The 18,798-nt window shown below is 45.2% G+C and overlaps 1 protein-coding gene across 2 annotated transcripts; it reads left to right on the plus strand.

Annotated features, from left to right (window-relative positions):
• Nucleotides 1-16,006: 16,006 nt before the first annotated feature.
• Nucleotides 16,007-17,650, plus strand: LOC122620989 (calcium uptake protein 1 homolog, mitochondrial). 2 transcript variants are annotated; one of them, XM_043798698.1, is made up of 3 exons: nucleotides 16,363-16,502; nucleotides 16,553-16,983; nucleotides 17,039-17,650. In XM_043798698.1, the coding sequence occupies exons 2-3, from the start codon at nucleotides 16,784-16,786 to the stop codon at nucleotides 17,532-17,534; spliced, it is 696 nt and encodes a 231-aa protein (XP_043654633.1). In that variant the 5' UTR covers nucleotides 16,363-16,502; nucleotides 16,553-16,783; the 3' UTR covers nucleotides 17,535-17,650. The 2 variants fall into 2 exon arrangements, with proteins under 2 accessions (XP_043654631.1, XP_043654633.1); XM_043798696.1 differs by having other exon boundaries at nucleotides 16,007-16,983.
• The last annotated feature ends 1,148 nt before the right edge of the window (nucleotides 17,651-18,798 follow it).

Here is an 18,798-nt window from a genome sequence, read left to right on the forward strand (position 1 = left end):
GGAATGCTGGCATTAAGTTCTTTATTTAACATTTTCTGTTAATGGACATTTTTTAAATTAATCAAAATCTCATAACAATTTAAGGAAATGCCTCTATTAACTATAAAATGAGTTGGAGCCTTTTCATTACAATATATTATTCTATATCCTGCTAATTTTTGATGACCATATCTGTTCTTGTAAGTGCGTTTCAGGCAGCAGTGGCTCTTGTCCCCAATGCACATTAGTACATTACGTTTCCATCAAAATATTCAAATGCGACAGATATGGATTAAAATAAGCCATTCACTGGGGAAAGTCCTCAACAGGAACATGCACTGAATGCAGAAATTTCAAGGCGATTATCAATCAATTTGCATAGCACAAGGGCCTCTCGTTTGAAACAGTGCAATGTGGAACACAAGTGCACATGTCGATCCATTCACCTTCATTCACCACCATTCCAAGCCAATCCATCCAACGCATTCCCCTAATCCCCTGCTGAACCCGCTGCTGTGGAGGGGGATTACGTAAAACTGCCTGCCAATGGAAGCGAGAGGTCATCAACTTCATAATCAACGACGACATAAATAATCACATGTCCCACTTGGGGTTCGTGCACAAATGCGTTCCGAAAACGAGCAGAACTTGTACTCCGGATCCAGGCTCGAGTCCATTGAGTGGCTACGATTCCACGTACGTACGCTCGGCCTGCGGCCAGCCGCACTTTTCTATGGGCCATCAGTCGGACGCTCACGTGCGTATGGCCATCGCCTCCTGACCCACCAGAGCCACCAGAGCCACCACCATCACCACCGCGCAACTCTGCCCCCGGCCACCTGGCGTTCTGGGTTCTGGGAACTGGGTTAGCCCCACAGATGGGCCACCGACTTGGTCGAGCGTACGTGCGCCTACGCCAAAGGCTCCTCCTCACTTGTAGTGCAAACACTTGGGGAAAATCAAGGACACCAGGTAGAAAGTTTCCAAATCTGTGATCAAAGTGTATACATCACATGATGGATTAGTTTATAAAGCAAAGTATAAATAATAGTCCACATCTTTTGTGCCAAATAATGTACCTTTGTGTCAATGTGCTGGGTTAAGTGCCATTTGAAGCTTCTTTCCCAGAAGTCCACACTCATTTTCAACAGTGTACAGATTGTGCTTAATTTCAGAGCATGTGCATGTATTTCCACGTCTGCAGCTATTCATAACAAACACATACAGTCCGTGCCAGGGCCAGGACTCGACTCAATCGTACTGTGACCCGTACTGTGCCGAGCACCGGACTTGTCTGCTGTTTATGGCACTTTGACGATGTCCACCGACAGTCGCACCACCCAACTAGCCAACCACCTAATAACCCGGTCTCCACCCACTACCCAACCACCCAAACTGGCGAAAACCACCCGAACTTTGACTATGCTTTGGCATTTGTGCACGTTTTATTAATGGCGCATGGTTTAATATGCATTAAGTCCATGATGGCAGCACTCGCATTGTTCCGGCCGATGAAATTTGCATTGAATTGCTTGCTAAATATTTGTCAAAGCCATTGCTGGGCATTTAATAATCAATTTTGAGCACTTCCCTGCACTTTGTTTGCCACACAAATTGTATTTGTCTTGGCCAGACTTAAAATTTACTTATCAGCCATGTTTGGTGTGTTGCTCTAATTGAATTTTGCCCAGCTTCAATGCCATCGAAGCGTTGGCGTCTTTGGGCAACCCAAGCCGTAATTATAGCCAAAAAGGATGGAGTATAAGGTGTGAGAGAGAGAAGGGTTCCGGGTTCTATTAACAATTTGGAAATTTATTTTTGGTGATTTTTCAGGCCACGAGGTTCGCCCTTTGTTGGTCCGAGAAAGAGAAATATTGTGGCCATTGTCTGAGCATTGTCCTTTTACCTTTGCCACCATCGCCATGACCATCGTTTCGCTCCTACCTTTTTGGGCCATTCTTGTGCCGCTGACCGCAGAACCGGCTTCATTTCCAGTTAGCGAGTGCTGTGCTTTATGTGCGCTCATCTATTTCATTTGGCAAAGTTTGTGGGTGTCCGGGGCCACAACGAAAAGTGTGTCAAAGGCGTCTGCCTAAATGATTTAATGAGTTTTCTTTATGTCCAGCCATTTGCAGGGGTCAAGATTTCGCTTTCGGGCGATTCGTTTGCCAAGAAAGCCCGGTCATTTTTTATGCAGCGCATGGCATAATGATCAAAGGCATTTAGCAACAGCTGTTTGTTACTCCCACACACACATACACTTCATATACGCATGGATTAGGCCAAGCGGAATAACAAAACCAAGGACTGAAGTACGACAAGGAGGTGCTCTGTACTTATTACTGAGTAATTAAATTATGTTGCATAACTTGCGGCGTTCTCCTGGCAGTGACGGACAAGTGGACTTACGGACAGCACGATTGATATGCGGACAAACTGGGCGGAGAAAGACAAATACTCGTAAATAAACCTGAGGCTAGACTGACAGATGAGAAGGCTGACAGGCAGACAGCCAGACAGCCCGACAAACAAGCGAACGACCTGCCTTTAGATCAAACGGACAGATATACGGACAAGAATTATTTATATGTTTAATTTTAAATTAAGATTTTTTGTTCTTAGTCAGTAGGTGGCATACCTTATGCTCTGCAAGTGCCAGGTATTAATGCCACCTCCTTACCTTCAGTCCAACCGGATGCAGATACACTGCGTGCACGTGATAAATACACATCGCAGATATTGTTTCGGGTAAATCTAACAGAGATTTATCTGCCAAGTGTCACCTCGAGGGGAGATTTATACGCTTCTGGTTCCACAATCGCGCGACAAGTGATCGTCGAGGCGGCTTCCTGCCAGCCGCATTCGCATCCGCATCCTCATCCGCATCCGCAGTATGGCTACGTGCGTTGCCTTGCCATTTGCATGGGAAGCTGGCAAATGGGTATTTTGGGCGGGGGAGCGAATGGAGAATTAGCTGCATGTGCTTGAGATTCCGATTCCCATGGCTGACAAGGATATTGTCGCACACACACGCACACACACACACACACACACACACACTGGCAGAAGCACAGATATGCATAGACATTCGCAGGCAGGCTGCTGTCTGTTTCCGGCTTAAACGACGCTCTGTCGCTTCAAATTTCATAGTCGCTTGCGCGCTGGATGCGTGTGTGTGTGCATATAAATTAACATAATGCTTAAGTATGTGTGACAAGCGACTTCCGGGTTTCATTCTCTGAGAATTTATGTTGCTCTCAAATTGTCGCACTCGGGCACTGCGAGCATATGCCTCCTCCTCGCCGGCAATTAAAATCATTGAAGCAATAAAATCGGGAAAGCGTTGTATAAAAGAAATATATAATTGCACGGCACCAGTAATCTCTGCGGGCAATCGATAAATTGTTTCGTTTCGCTCCACTCAAAGGAAGGAGCGCCATAAATATTTATTTACGTTACCAACGCACCCAGCCAGCAGCCAATACATCATGCCACGCCAGTGCGGGCCTGACTTGTACCGATAAACTAAACGTCAGTGCATTTCACAGATAGCTAGCAATACTAATTCGGATACCCAACCATTTCCATATCCATTCGCATTCGCATTTCAATTCCCAGTGGCATTTCAAGTGCCAGACAAAACTTCACTCATTACGTATGCGCTGTGGCTAGAACGTTGATAAAATTGATTACGCATGCGGCACGCGTATTTCATCTTGTTTGCTTGTTTGCCGCGTTATTATCGCCCAACGTGGCGTATGATTAACATAAAACGACAGCTCCCACCTGCACGCCGAAAAAGCAAATGAGCCTGTAAGCCAGCCAGCCAAAGGCACTCGCATAAAACTGGCATTAGAAATGGAAAATAGTTTTAACTACTTTGGGAATATTCAAAATGTGCTGTTTGAAATATTGTTACCTACAAACCTTCCTATAAAGATGCTTTCGTTTAGCAAGCAGTCATTTTCAAATGATGTATGTTTTAGCTGTAATTTCGTTTCTTGCAGTGTACCAACCACCTGCAATGCATCGCCGACTGATGATGATGCCGATGATGCTGATGACGGCGCCTCTCTGGGGGCGTTGTATCGAAATTCGGCATTTCAACTGATTAACATACTTTTCTGGCATTTTACCAGGAGTCGCGGGTCGCTGGAGAGTGCGGGGTCGGGGGTCGGTGAAGTGTAGATTGGAGCAGACAGGGACTGCGGTTACGTAACACGCCAGATTCGAGCCTCCGACTTCCTGTCGCCCGCACTCACGCACTTTATCTCAACGTATTTTCGCCCTACGTGCGTGGATGTAATCGTTTCGTGGGCGGCTTACACCTGAAAGTGATCAGGCCGCGCCAAGGTGGAGCTACTCTGGCACAATATTTAACATTTAAAGACCTCGAAAGGCTGATGGCCTGAACAGAGACTGAAACTGAGACTGAAGGCGACTTGGGGGCGAGGTCGTTGGCTATTGTTCGCGACGGGGGTCATTGTTGCTGCTCTCAGGTCGGCAAAGAATGGACGGATGGCATGGATGGCATGCCCGGTATGGAATGGACACAAAAGCGGACCCGCCTGGACCTGCCGGCCAATCAAGGACACATTGTGTGCGTGGGTCCTGCTGCTGCTCCTTGTGCTCCTCCTGCTCCTCCCCTAGAATGTGAAATGACAAAAAATCGTTTGTGCGAGAGCCGAGCGAGTAAAAAGTTAAAAAAAAGCAAAAAGAAAAAGTAGTAAATGGCAGCCAAAGCAAAACGCTTCAATATCAAATTGCAGTAGCAGTGCGGCGGCTGCCACAAAAGAGGATTTCAGCATTGAGGAGCAATAAATATTTAATTGAACTCACTTGGCCAGGCATTTGCCGGTGTAGCAACTGAAAATTGCCGCATTAGAAGCAATTTTCATTTTATTTTAATGCCCGCAATTACGACGATTGAACTCGGGCATAGATGGATATTTGAATTCCTTTTGCATTTGGAAAAAAGAAAACATTTTAGCAGCTTAATTGCAGGCCAAATGGAAAAACCCAGAATGCCTTTTCATATGCTACATGTAGTACTTTATGTATGTGGCAAAGTGGTGGCAGAAGGTGGAGGAATTGAGGATTAATTAACAGGGCTGCTTGGGCAAACAAATTTGGCTTCGATAAAAGTGAAATGTGCCACAGTAGTGTGTCAATGGCAATCAATTTGCGCCCAGACAGCAGCAGGCCCAAGAACTTTGCGTCACCAATAAACAAACAAGAGGGTCAGCAAGCCAGAAAACGGAGAACAGAAGGTGGCAGTAAAGCCTCGATATGGAAGCCGACTAGGATGGGGGAATGGGATGATGGGGTCGTTATTGTGGCTGCCTAACTGGTATCCAGCTATATGGCGATGGAGCTATGCAGCTAGCCAGGAGGTATTATTACACCATTACGCATGCACTCAAGGCCTTCATTAGCTCGTAGTTTGGCGCTATTTGAAAGGCAATTACGGCTGGAGATGATGATCATGATGATGCCCCGGCTCCGACGACTGAGACGCAGCTCGATGACCGGAAACGAGGCACAAAGACCCATGCTGCATTGAGCTGAGTCCCACCATCACCATCTCCATCTCCATGCCCACAGTGGCAGTGTTGTCCACAACCGATTACCCAAAGTGGCTAGAAAGCAAGTTGAAAGCCGCTTACAGTGCACTTATGGTTGCAAAATATTGCTGGCCTGCAGAGCCCATTGTCTTATTGCACTACATAGCTGTGCAATTTATATGTAATTTCAAATTCATTTTTCAGGGCTTATGAAGTTCACACTTGCTGGAAAGACAGCTTATAAAGATCTTGTTTTCTCTACAATACGGCAATATAGCTTGAATGAATGTCCGTTAAATATTGAAAACAACATTTTACAATAGATTTACCTTTGCTTAAAAACTCCAGATTTGGCGGCAATTCGGCCAAGATATCACTGCTGCTAGAAACAATGATGGGGCAAGTAAATGAGCCTTCTCGTTGACAGGCCAACTCATGTGTCTGCGGCTCAAGGCGTGTGTGTATTAGTGTGATTGTGTGCTAGGGTGCTTGGGTGTATGTGTGGCAGGGTGTGTGGCAGGGTGTGTGTCCTGTGCGAGCGGAAGTCACTTTAGCCAGTGTCTGTGTCCCCGCTGACTGCCAACCGGCACTTACAACGTTGTTTGCTGTTGCCAGTTTTCAGTTTCCAGTGTCCAGTGTCCTGCGTCCTGCGTCCTGCGTCCTGTGTCCACTGGCTGCTGGCAACTGGCAACTGGCTGCAGCTGGAGTCGCAGTGCCTGCCCCCGATAACAAAACCCCTTTTCGCTGGCCAAGTCTGCAACACGCAAATGCAATTAACACGCCGGCAGACGAACGGAAATGGAACGCTGAGAGAGTTGAGTCCTGCCGAAATGCTGACCGTTTCTTCTACCTTTTGCCCAATAGCGGTCAGCAGGACCTCGCTTCTGGATTCTCGATTCTGGATTCTCGATGCTGGGTGGGTAAGCTACTGCTGCACGGAACGTAAATTAGACATCTGAGTGCCCGAAAGTCAATTAGTTGCAAATTAATTTTTCAATCGCAGCAAATCGGTAGGAAGTTCCCCCCCGTGCAGCACACAACTGAAGGGGTTCAGTTCTTGAGTTTATCCCATGGGCGAGATCAACAAATCGATGCTGCAATTAAGGGCAGAAATGAAATGCCAGACGACGAACAGGTAGACATTCATGGCCAGCACCATTCAACGCACACGATTGCTCTCAAAAAGCACGCGCCAAGGCAATCGAGTGAGTTTTCCATTCCTTAAACGCTTTTCCCTCCTCCTTCTGCAGGCTGCCCAAAAAAAAAAGAAGAACAAATAATCGCCCAGTCAAGTGTCTTTGCTGCTCGTGTCTGCCATTTTCCATTGCACTTCTTTTTGGCTTCATCGGCGAAATCGTTTACTTGCAGTTTAATGTGCACTTCACTGCTCGTTTGCATAGCCATACATATAATGTCGTGGGGCCGAAGTGCCAGATTTACTTCGCCAGGGAGTGGAATTTAAGAAAAATTCAATATTTGCGCCAGCAGCCTAAAAGTTTTGGAAAATGTGAAACATTAGCTATGCAAATCAGCATGCTCCATGTGCCAGTGAGGATATTGCACTACAGGTAGTAGCTACACTTGGGAAAATAGAAGTTCCAAACATTTTTGGCACCAAATTAAATGTATAATTTATCTGTACACAAAACTGTTTTCTTGGGCAAACGATGATGTTGTTTTCCAATCGCCAGAGCTGCTGCAAAAAATAAAATTCCTCTTTTTTTGAGATCAAAAATGGGGAGCAGTATTGTGAGTGGGGGAGGAGTTGGAAGTGGCAGTGGGAGCAACAGTCTCGACGCCACATATATTATTCATTCATTTAATATTTAAGCTGCATAGCTGTAAATCATACCGCTGCTGCAGGGCCAAAGCACATGGCCATCGTGTACACACAGGGCCTCATTGAGTGCAAAAAGCATTGTGTCCAGCCGTCCGGCACATAAACCATGTTGCAAATGACCAGACCTGGGCCCTCCATTAGCCTGCCTCCCACCTCCATGGCCTTGGTTTTCGTAGGGATTTTTGTAGTATTCCCTGTGTCTGCGGCCCAGTGCAGCTGGATTCTGGATTCTGGATGCCGGTTGCTGGTTGCTGGATCCTGTTGTTTGTTCCACTTGACCACTAAAGCATAGTTTTAGGCGCTAAAAGCTAAACACCAAAATTCAAAAAGCAGCTGGTGTGCTGGACGATAGAGGCTACAGGCCGAAAACTCACTGCCACTTTAGTTTATTTCGTTTCGGGTGTGAGTGTGTGTGGGTGTGAGTGTGTGTGGGTGTGAGTGTGTGTGGGTGTTTGAGTGTATGGGTGGTCTGGGTGTGTGTGTAGGAAGTAGAGTGTGTGCGCATTTGATCACATTTTGGCCCACACTAAAACACCTACACACACCCACTTGCCATTGGCCATCTTCTTGCCTCAGTTGGCTTTGGCACTAATTGCATGTTTCTGCACTCACCTGCTAACAAGCAACGCATTCCCACTGCCTTCGGAGCACACAAAAAAAAAAAAGAAATGTGTGAAATAATTAAGGAGAATGCAGCAGGCATCCAGCAGAGTGGGCAAAAAACGCACTCACACACAGAAATGGATACAATTTGGTGGGAATTAAGCCATGTCGAATGCCTTTCTGATTGATCGACAAGCCAAAAAATCTCTTTATTGAAATTTGCGGTCGTGTCATAATGATTATATTGAACACGGGTGCGCCAGTCGTCATCGTCCTCCGGACAGGACACCATATATAGTATATACACCATTTGCTGTCGACCGCAGCGCAATAAACCACTAAATAAATTATGCATGGTCGGTGCAATTGTGTATTGAATTGCCAATGTTCAATGTTCAATGTGCAATGTGAGGGGCAAATAGCACCACACACACCGATCAGCTGCCCGAATGCAAACAATGCAGTAAAGGTAAACTTGCAAAATTAATTAAAATAATATTTAAATGTTCAATCAAATATTTAAGTACCCGGGCATGACAGGCAGCTGGCCGAAGCGGTGCAAATGAAATTAATAAATAATTGCAAATAATTCTTTCGCCTTCAGTTGACCAAAATGCCAGCCAGCCAGCCGAAACCGAAAGCCAACCAACCAACCAACCAACCAACCAACCAGCAATCCAGGCTGGTATTCAAACACAGAAATGCCGGAATCCCAAGACCCGGCCAAAACCACCCACAGTTGGGCCATAATGATGGCCTGGTCCAAACACGCCCCGAGGAGCCCAAGGATCCCGGGTAATCCCGGGCAGCCTCCACCTGCCAGCTGTCTGTTGGTTTAGCCATTTTAGCAGCAACAACAGCTGCCTCCTGCCTAAGCAAAGGCAATCCGAAGTCAACAGGATACGGATACGGACACGCATACGGACACGCATACGGACACGGACACGGACTCGTCCTGAGCCCAATATTATTGGTAGGGCCAATTTCTGTTTGTGCCGCAAAGTGCCAAGTGCAATTTGGGCAGCTCCAGCTCCAGCTGCAGCTGCAGCTGAATCTTTGGACCCACCCATAAGCCGTGGCCGCATGTGCATCTTGAATGTTGAACGTTATTAATGGCGACTGATAGACGGCACCACTAATGGCCGCCCTGGAAATTTATCTGCGCTGCGGCCGTGTCACCTATACAAATTAGCGGTGAGCCAGTCTAATTTATTCTGTTTAATAACACGCTGCACTTGGGCAAATGCATACGCTTTGAGCAGCCAAATAGTTGAGACGGGCATTAAGGTGGATTATATCGAATGGAATCTAAAATGGCACCACAAAGTGTTCTAGATGCATGAAAAACTAAGTGAATTACTAAGCAGCTCTAGCTTAAAAATGAATTCTAAATGCTGAGGCTAAAAGTATGAGCATAAAATCACAAATAAAATGCAAAGGTATTTCTTTTTCTGTAGCTCAAACACTCGTATTAAATGCAGTCGATTTTTGTGGATATTCCTGGGCGAAAGAAAATTCATTTGAAGCCAACAAAGTTTCGCAGAAATGTTCATCCGTGGCGCACAGCGACTTTGCACGTCGCAACTGTTTAAATTTAATTTGCCAGACGACTGTGCTGCTGCTGCTGTTGCAATATAGCTGTGTGTTTTCAGGTCGCCAAAAATCAACATTTTCTGGGGCGACGTGAGCAATCGAAGGTAATGCACTGGCTGCAGTTCCCTACCCCCTTTCCAGGTGGCAAAAAGTAAAGCAGGCGGGTGCACACAGCACACACACGGAAGTAGTTACCATCATGCCAAATATGACAAATGCTGTTGCACACACAGACCCAGAAATAAGAGAAAAACAAAAAAAGGATCTTAGAAGGAACTACCCTGGACCGACTGACACGTAAACTGCATAAATATAAACGCAGCCGGCGAACGTGCGAGACATGGAGGCGAAATGCATGCAGGCAACTGGGGAAGCTGGCAATCCAATGCAAAATTTAACAAGGTGCACCCACCTAAAACCCAAGCGAAACCCCCCGGAGCGAAGTAACCTCCAAGGAAGCGAGACACTGGCGATTAGGGGTCCTTGAGAATAATACACCAAAAGGCAGTGAGAAAAAACTACAGGACTCCCAAGTAACAGAAATACGAAATATACCTACTAGTTTCTATGAATGTAATACATTTTTAAGGCATAGCTGTCACATTTTTAGCAAAAAATTTGATTGGGAATTACTCAGTATACTTGCACCTTAATCTTTGCTGCACTGTTGACAAATGGTGCGTGTTTTTTCCAGTCCACAAAGTGTCCCGAAAGTGCAGCTGGAATGGCAGGGAGTACCCGAAAAAAGGACGAAAAGGGGCAACAGATGCCGCTGGCAGCAGGATACAAACTGGCGCAGAAGGAGCTGCGTCACCCTTTGCGGTTGCCACCAGGCAATGAATGTAGCATCCTGCCACACCAGGAGCAACAGCAGCAGCAGCAGGAGTTGCACTTGCAGTCCTGGCGGAACAAAAGCCATTTGGGTTGGGGCAGCAAATTTTAGCTGATTTGCAAACGCAAAATCCGCTTAAGGTTAAAATATGCAAAGTGTTTGTTCGCCTGCTGGCCGAACCGGCAAGTGAGAATGTGAAATGACATTTTCGGGGCGTGCCGAAGGCAAAAAAAAAAGAAGAACTATGTTTGTATATTGCAGTATTGGCTGGGAGAAAAGAACCACAGTCATAGACATAGAGCTTCCAGTGGAAAGGAGTCGAGAGTGGAGAGTCGAGTGACCGGCAGAAAACAAACTGCCCCGTCAAAGGCTCAAAGATGTTGGAACAGTCAACAGTCAACAGTCAATGGGCGGCATTAATGGGTCTCGCCTTGGCTTTTTGGCCCAGAAACAACACAGAGAGAGGAGATGGTGCCAAGCCAACTCTACTCGAGGCTGGCCACAACGCAAGGATATTGCAAATTTACCAAACAACGGAAGCGGAAGTGCAAAACTAGCAGGAAACGCAACAAAATCGATATCTGTTTGTCTCCAGCCAATAGAACTCTCACACATAGACACTCGCACTCAATGGGGGAAATAGAGCAGGATAATAGGAGCAAAAAAAAAAACAGGAGCTAGGAGAAGCCACCAGTCGATCCTTGGGTGCTTCGATGTATGCAAATGCCGCTCGTTACATTTGCATTTGGCCAATGAACTTACTCTGCTGCTGCTGCTGCTGCTGCTGGTGCTGCTGGAAAAGTAGATTTAGATAAATTCACTTTCACAATTGACACTATAAACAGATTGCGGTCCAAATTGCTGGCCACAGGAAGAGAATTAGTTGGAGTTTAAGGCAAGGAAAAACTCGAAGCGGAACGAACCCCTTTGTAATTGCAATTGTGCAGCTGGCCAATGCGAATTGGAAATGTGCCTGTACATTGGTACACACCACAATCAGCATCACAGCCAGACTTTGGCATAATTACCGGCCACATGGCTTGCATAATTATCAATTTACAATCGAATGCATTTGTTTATTTGCACAAATAATTATTTGCATGCTAAAATAATTGCAATGACTGCAAGCAATGCACTGCTGTTTGTGGCTTATTTGCCTTTGCCTTTGTCGGGGCCAAGTTAATTGTTAATTAGCGGCCAGACCAGAGATTTCAACACCAGGTTTTGGCCAGACTCAACTGCAAAAACTCACTTGCCAGTTGGCCAGGTCCTTTGGCCATTTATCAGCGCAAGGATTTGCAGGACGAACGCTCATTACCGAGCACTTTCTCCTAACTGCACACGCACCATAAAACCCAGTTACGTATGCAGCAATTTTCGAGGCACCACCAACGCACCACCAACGCACCACCCACTGGACCACCCACCGAAATGCCCTCTAAAAGTCATGAAAGATTTATGGCAATGTCAGGGGGTCTGTTGGAAAGTTAATCAAACGCCGAGCAACCCTTTCGTGGAATACAGAAATCAAATTTTGAAATTTGCAAACTGCGTCTGGGCGAAAACTTTCATATCAGCCCGGGAAATTCGCTGGTGGTTGGAGTTGGAGTGCAGGGCCGTAATGGAAATGGCCGAAAATTGCGGGGATCACATTCCACGGCCAGGAATGCGGACCACTCACTCCCAGTAACATGTCCTTCTAATACAATACTTACAGTCTGCAGGACTACAGCTGAGGTGAACAGGATATCACAATCGATTTGAGGGAAAGGTATTCTCATAAAGGAAGTCACAGGTGTAAGGTAGTTCCAACATTTGATGTTATTACTAATAATCGTAGTTAAATCGAGGGATAATTGGATGGTGCACAACCTACAGCGAACCTGGTGCTATCATCTTGACCGCAGCTGTGAACAAACAGTCTCGGCGGAAGGAAACTGATTCTATGCAGAGTATGTGTGCGTGTGCATTCGGGTAAATTTCATCTTGGAGGAGCAACATAAAAACGTCGAAAACATGGCAAACATTAACGGAAAAACAATTTTCATAAATCTAGAATTATTACCCGCACACAAAACAACAAAAATGTTGAAAAGGGAGCGGGGAGAAGGAGATGGAGCTGGAGCTCCATGGCAGAAAGCGGAAGTGCGCTGTGTGTCCATTGAGGCAACAAATTTGGCGCAAAAAAAATAAAGAGAATAAATAAAATTCCGACCAGCATATGGATGATGGAGGCTTGCGAATACCCTGTCGAAAAACAAACCCTTGTGCCAAACAAAATGATTCCAAGCGCTGCGAATAGAAAAACCCTCGCGAAAAGTTTCTTGGCAAACATATTTGCAAACGCATTTAACATACGATACGATGGCCAGCAAATTGTATTTCATATTTTACGCCTATTTCGGAAGCGGGGTTGTTTTTCCTGTGCGATCCCAGTGCGATAAGGAGGCCAGAATGGGAGTGCTTATGTAATTGGGAAGCGTTTGGCAAACAAGCCGCCGCCATAAATCACATAATTCACGCTCCATGGACGCGAGTCCTTGTGCCATTGTCTCCTTTCTGCCATTTTTACCAGTTTTAGCATTTTTCCCACTTTCGCAACTGCGTTCTAATTCGATTTTTGCAATCGCTTTGAAGTCCACTCAAATTTCAATAATTCTCCATTTTCCATCGACATGCAAACGCAAACAAATTATACTAAGAGGAGTGAAGTGGGTAAAGAAAAGTGGGTGGGAAAAAAACCGGGGAACTGAAGACATCAACTGTCGCTGTGAAATCTGTTATTAAGCCATTTATAGTTAAGGCAAACAAAGCACAAGCGACACTTGAATGCTCGAGTGCTTATAGACACACTTTTCAATGGCTTATCAAAATCTTAAGCTGACGACAATGGCAGCCCAGCGACAAAGGAAAACCCCCTTCTCGCACACACACACACACTCAAGCATACACACACTCCTCCAGCACACACACAAACACACACACATGTGCGAGACAATTTATAAAATTAAAAGTCTTGGGGGGCAGGCAAGTGAAAGAAATGCAATGGCAGGCAACAATGGGGCGAGAATGAAATTCGCCGAAAGAAAGACAACTCCTCGACCGATTTCCCGGCTTTTCCGCTCAGCCGATTGGAAAGCCGTTACTGTGCAGCAGTTCGATAAGTAAGTAAGTGGGGGTGAAAGGGAAAGTTTCCTACACCCAACCAGCCAACCACCCACCCATTCACCCCACTGCATTTGGCATATGCCGCTCATATTAGTTCGCGAAGGGGAAATCTGTGTGTGTCAAGTGGTCATGACAAATCCGCCAAATACCAAAAGCGGTTTCGCAATTTGCATATGCAGAGCAGCGCGGATTTAGCACAGAAAAAAATATACAAAAAATATTGATAAATTAGCTACTAATAGATAAATAGTTGTGGCAAAATATGGGAATTTTAGATTTGACCAATTTTATAGCTTTATAAATGTATCCTTGTTTCGTTGCTTTGTTATTTTAACTTATTTTTAAAAGATGAATCCTAACGATTGGTACATGTAACATTGGTTCTTTCAGTGTTCATAGTAAGTTGAAGATTAATTTGGCGCGCATTTAAGTACGCTGCACAATTCCGTCTAATTTATGCCACTTTCCCCATTTTCATTTTCGTTTTCAGGTTGTGACACATGACAACAAATCACAAACGCTAGCAGTTTACAATTGATGCTGAATCAAAGCAATAAACAGGCGCCAGAAGTGTGAATATGTGTGTGAGTTCGTGTGGCTTGTGGGGCCAAGGGAAGTGTGTAAAGGGAGGGGAATAGGCTTATTTGTCACCCACACTCAAAGGCAGAAACGTGACAATTTCTGTCATTCCGCCTGGAGGCGTATCCGTTTCCGTTTCCGTTTGACTTTCACTGCACTGGCAGTGCCACTGTGAGTGCGAATGCGAATGCGGCTGTTTTTTGTTTAACTTAATTTTCGGCAGCGCACAAATGCTCGACTGGCTTTGGCGGCACCTTTGTTTATGCTCTGATTGTTGTTTATGGGAAGCAGGCAAACACACACACACACTCACAAATATGCAAATGTCAGGATGCGAGAAGGCCACGATGCCAGGACAGCCGAATGCCAGCGAAACGGACAAAAGGATTGAGCTGCGGGTTGACAGGCGTTTGACAAAAGGGAAGCCTAAACTTTTGGCCCGGCTTAAGTGCCACGGCAAGCATTATTCACCTGGTTGGCCAAATTCCCATACCCACTTCCATTCCCATTTTTCCATTCCCATTCACCAACACCCATGTCCCGTCAGCTGGGAATTTCCAGCGGGCTACGTGAGCAAAGTGGAGCAGCACGGACTTTTCCTAGGCAAGTGACAGCCTTTAATCAAGTGCCGATCACCATGGCCAAATTAACATGTGGGACGTGGCATCGAAATCAATCCGTTTGTCAATCAGCATTTACACAAATCACAAATCACGTTTGTGAAACGATATTGTTAGAATATTGCTGCATATTGTCTATTCAGTTCGGAAATAATGTTATCGAAAATTTAACGGATGGCGAGCATTATAAGGATTTAAATTTATTTCCAAAATTGTTTAAAGGCTTCTATATGGACAAATACTTGTTCAAATTTGTCATCTCAAATGTATGCCTGGGAAAATGTTTATTAGTGCCATATATATTTGTTTAAAACAAAACCTTTTAAAGCAGTGAAACAAAGGAATTTGAAGTGCAAGTAAAGCTTAAATAAATGTTTAAACTTCAATTAATTTTTATAGAAATTTTAAATAAGGCAATTGTAAAAGAAGCACAAAACTGTGCTGCCTTTAACAAAAGCCGCAATTTAAAATTATTTTTAAATACCGTGTGCATTTTGCAATGCAATATATTCATATACGCATAAAAGCCTAATCAGAATTCATAAATATGTTGGTTTTGCTTTTCCTGCACAGGCTTTGTATAAATTTGTATACAAATTATTTTCGATGATTCATTGGACATTTTTGTATAGCTCGCCTTTTATTCAGCAATATACATATCTCACACGTCTCAGCCACATTTTATTAGCCAAATGCAGGACTTGAAGGCCCATCGAAAGTTTGGCGAGCCAACGAGAGGTCCTTGAAGGCGAAACTTACCAACGAGAGTCCTTCACAGTCGCACGCCGGCCGAGTATAAGAAGTTGGGGGCAACTTTTTCAGATATGCCGAGCACCTCGGTACAATGGCTGGCGAAATTGCCAGCTGACCGCCCATAAATGCATAGAAATCCAGTGCAGAAATTAGAGGAAATCCACACAAATCGAAGCAAACTTTTTGTGGGGGGTGTGGTACCAACGCATTCACCGCCCAGTTTATTGTTCGCAAATTTCCCTGGGGCCTTATAAAGTCCAAGCACCCAGCACCATCAACTCCATCTCACCAATCTCACCAACTCACCATCTAAACATCTTACCATCGACACCAGAATTTCCGTAGTGCAAACATTTGCGCTCTTGATTACTTTTAATGCTTTTCCATCGAGTGTGTCTCTGTGTGTGTGCCTCAGTGTGTGTGTGTGTGAGTGTGTGTGTGTGGTCCAGGAAAAATCAGCAAGAGGCCAAGGCCTGGCAACATCAATCAGTTCAAGTTTTGGCTGAATAAAAATATACAAAAAAAATACAAAAACATAAAAGGGAAATAAGAAAATATAAAAAAGAAAATTGACCCAAATTCTGAGCAAACCCAAAACGTTTTCCACACCGCACCACTAGCCAAATTCGCAGTTCCATCATTCGTGAATTCTCCCCTGTTTATGATAGTTTGAAATAGCCCAAATATGACGCGCTTCTGGCCATTGATTTTTTTATGGTCCCGTTCGGCTTCGGCAATTTTCTCGCACTTCTCGAGTGGCACAAATGGGGAAAAGTGGCCATTGTCTGCCATTCTGCATGCCTCCTCAACGGATGAGGGTCACAAGACAATTAGGCGCAATCGTTTGATTTCCCATCGCGATTCCTTTCGGGATTACACCATCATGCAGTATGAAAATCGCCTGAGACTGTACGCCCATCCCACGAAGATTTTCCGCTACTTTGCCACCATAAAAATGAGGAATAAATCAGGTAAATGGGAACTATACATGACGCCCAGTGATTTCCTAAGATCAATTCAGCCCGGATCGCGGCAGCCAGACAACTTGGGCCTGGACAAGTTCCTCATTCTGGACGAGCAGGCGGCCGGAAAGTGGAGGCCGAAAGTCAAGGACGATAGCATCTTCCTTAAGATCGAGGAGCGTGGCTTGCTCACCTACAGCGACTATGTGCTCCTTACCATCCTGCTGTCCATTCCGGAGCGCCATGTGCGGATTGGCTTCAAGCTGTTCGATTTGAATGGGGATGGCGACATGACCATCGAGGAACTGAATTCGGTGTTTATGGCAATGACGCAGGGTGAAGTCTCCATGATGAACTCTCACTTGAAGAGCCACTTCTTTGGACATCAGCTCAACAGGACACTGAGCATCGAGGACTTTCTGGCGTTTTTAAACGCCCTGCACCACGAGATCCATAGGGAGCAGTTTCAGAACCTCTTGAAGGAGTCCAGGTAAATGAACATTTTCGCTTAATACTCGTATTGCATTCCCATTGGTAATATACAGATCCGTGATCTCTGAACTGGACTTCGCCAAGGTGGTGCTGGGTTTCAGAAAGTCACGTAGCGAACGCCGCGAGATCCTGAAGCGAGTCAAGGAGAAGTTCGGCAAGCTGGACCGTGGTATTAGTCTGGAGGAGTTCCTGGCCTTCTTTCGCTTTGTCCAGGATGTGAGTGTTATGGATAATGCCCTTGCATTTTACTACTTCACCGGGGCGGATATCTCACCCAAAACGCTGCGACACATTGCGTATGTGGTGTCCGGCATCAGCCTCTCCGAACATCTCACGGATGTGCTTTTCTGCATCTTCGATCGCAATGAGGACAACATTATCCAGCGAAAAGAATTTGCGGAAATGAGGCGCCAGTGGATGCATCCCATTCCGTTGCGCAAAAATCTGAGACTCTCATCCACGTTGTGTATTATGTGCAAGTGCACCTGGAAAATGCTGTCATCCTGGGAAGTTAGAAGACCTCCTCCTGGATACTTGCCCCTCTGGTGATTTCCTCGGGGGCGCAACGCTTTTAGTTCACTGACAAATGTACACTGCGACAAAGGCCACTATATATATTTTGTATTAAATTTTATAAATAAGAAAACACGTCTGATTCACTTGTACTTACTATGCCTCTATTAATTACTTTGAGTATGCAGATTTAAGTATGTATAAAACACAATGTCGCAATGACAGCGCTTTTAATCAACTTTCTCTCAATGATTTGAACAAAATCACGGCTGCCTACAATTGACTTAGTCCTGAAGAAATGGAAAGGGCTCGGAAAAGCGCAGTCTGTTTGCGTTGGTCTTGAAACGTTTCAACTTCACAAGCCGCCAAGTTGAACGAGTTGAAAAATGAAGCGAGTCTACAGGACGAAATCCATTTTGTTGTTGCCCCGACACTCGAGTTGCCAGTTGCGAGTTGCCAGTTGCGAGTTGCGTGCGAGTGATGGGTAAAATTCAAATATAAAAGCAGATTCAGCACCTCCACGATCCACTCCACTCCAAAGCAAACCACGTGGCTTACATGACTTTGAACTTTTATCACCTGCTGCCAAACGCTGCCAGCCATCCGCAAAGTGGGTGGCCTATTGGGTGGTTAGGTGGGTGTATGGAATGGAATGGCTGGGAATAGCTGGGAATGGGTGTAACCCGGCACTTACCAAAACAATTTTAAATACTTGCGGTAGCACGCACTCGAGAGGGTCGAGGCGTGTTGAGTTGAGCTGCGTTGAGTTGAATGGAACTCAGCTCCATGGATCGACGAGACAATAGTTTGCCACACACACTTTATCTGGACATTGGCAGCCAGCCACAAGTTGACGACCGTCGGACAATTAGGGAGCCCAGGCATTCGAGATATTTGTTTAATTTACTCCCCTACGCTGCGCAGTGTGTGTCAACATTATTAAATGTAACAAATTCTAAATGGAACTACTGTTATGGTCTCAGTGCGTAATAATTACTATTTACATGCATTCGGTGTTGTTAATTGCGGGTCGTAGCTAAGAAAGTAGTTCACGGATTAGGGAGCTCATAGAAAAATACATAAAAATTGATGCTACCTCGCATGTGGCCTTTTCTATGGATTTGCATTAAAAAGCGACTGTTAATTGTCTAGCAAAAAAGGTAGCGACTATCATTTATGTAGGCGAAAGGGACTGAAACTTGTATCAATTTACTAGCAGCTCGAGTGCATGAACCCCACAGTTTAGAGGCTCGTAAACATGTCGAGGTTACCTAGTACGATGCCATACCGCCTGCCAACT

Source organism: Drosophila teissieri, chromosome 3R (assembly GCF_016746235.2).
Source record: "Drosophila teissieri strain GT53w chromosome 3R, Prin_Dtei_1.1, whole genome shotgun sequence".
NCBI classification, from domain to species: Eukaryota; Metazoa; Arthropoda; class Insecta; order Diptera; family Drosophilidae; genus Drosophila; species Drosophila teissieri.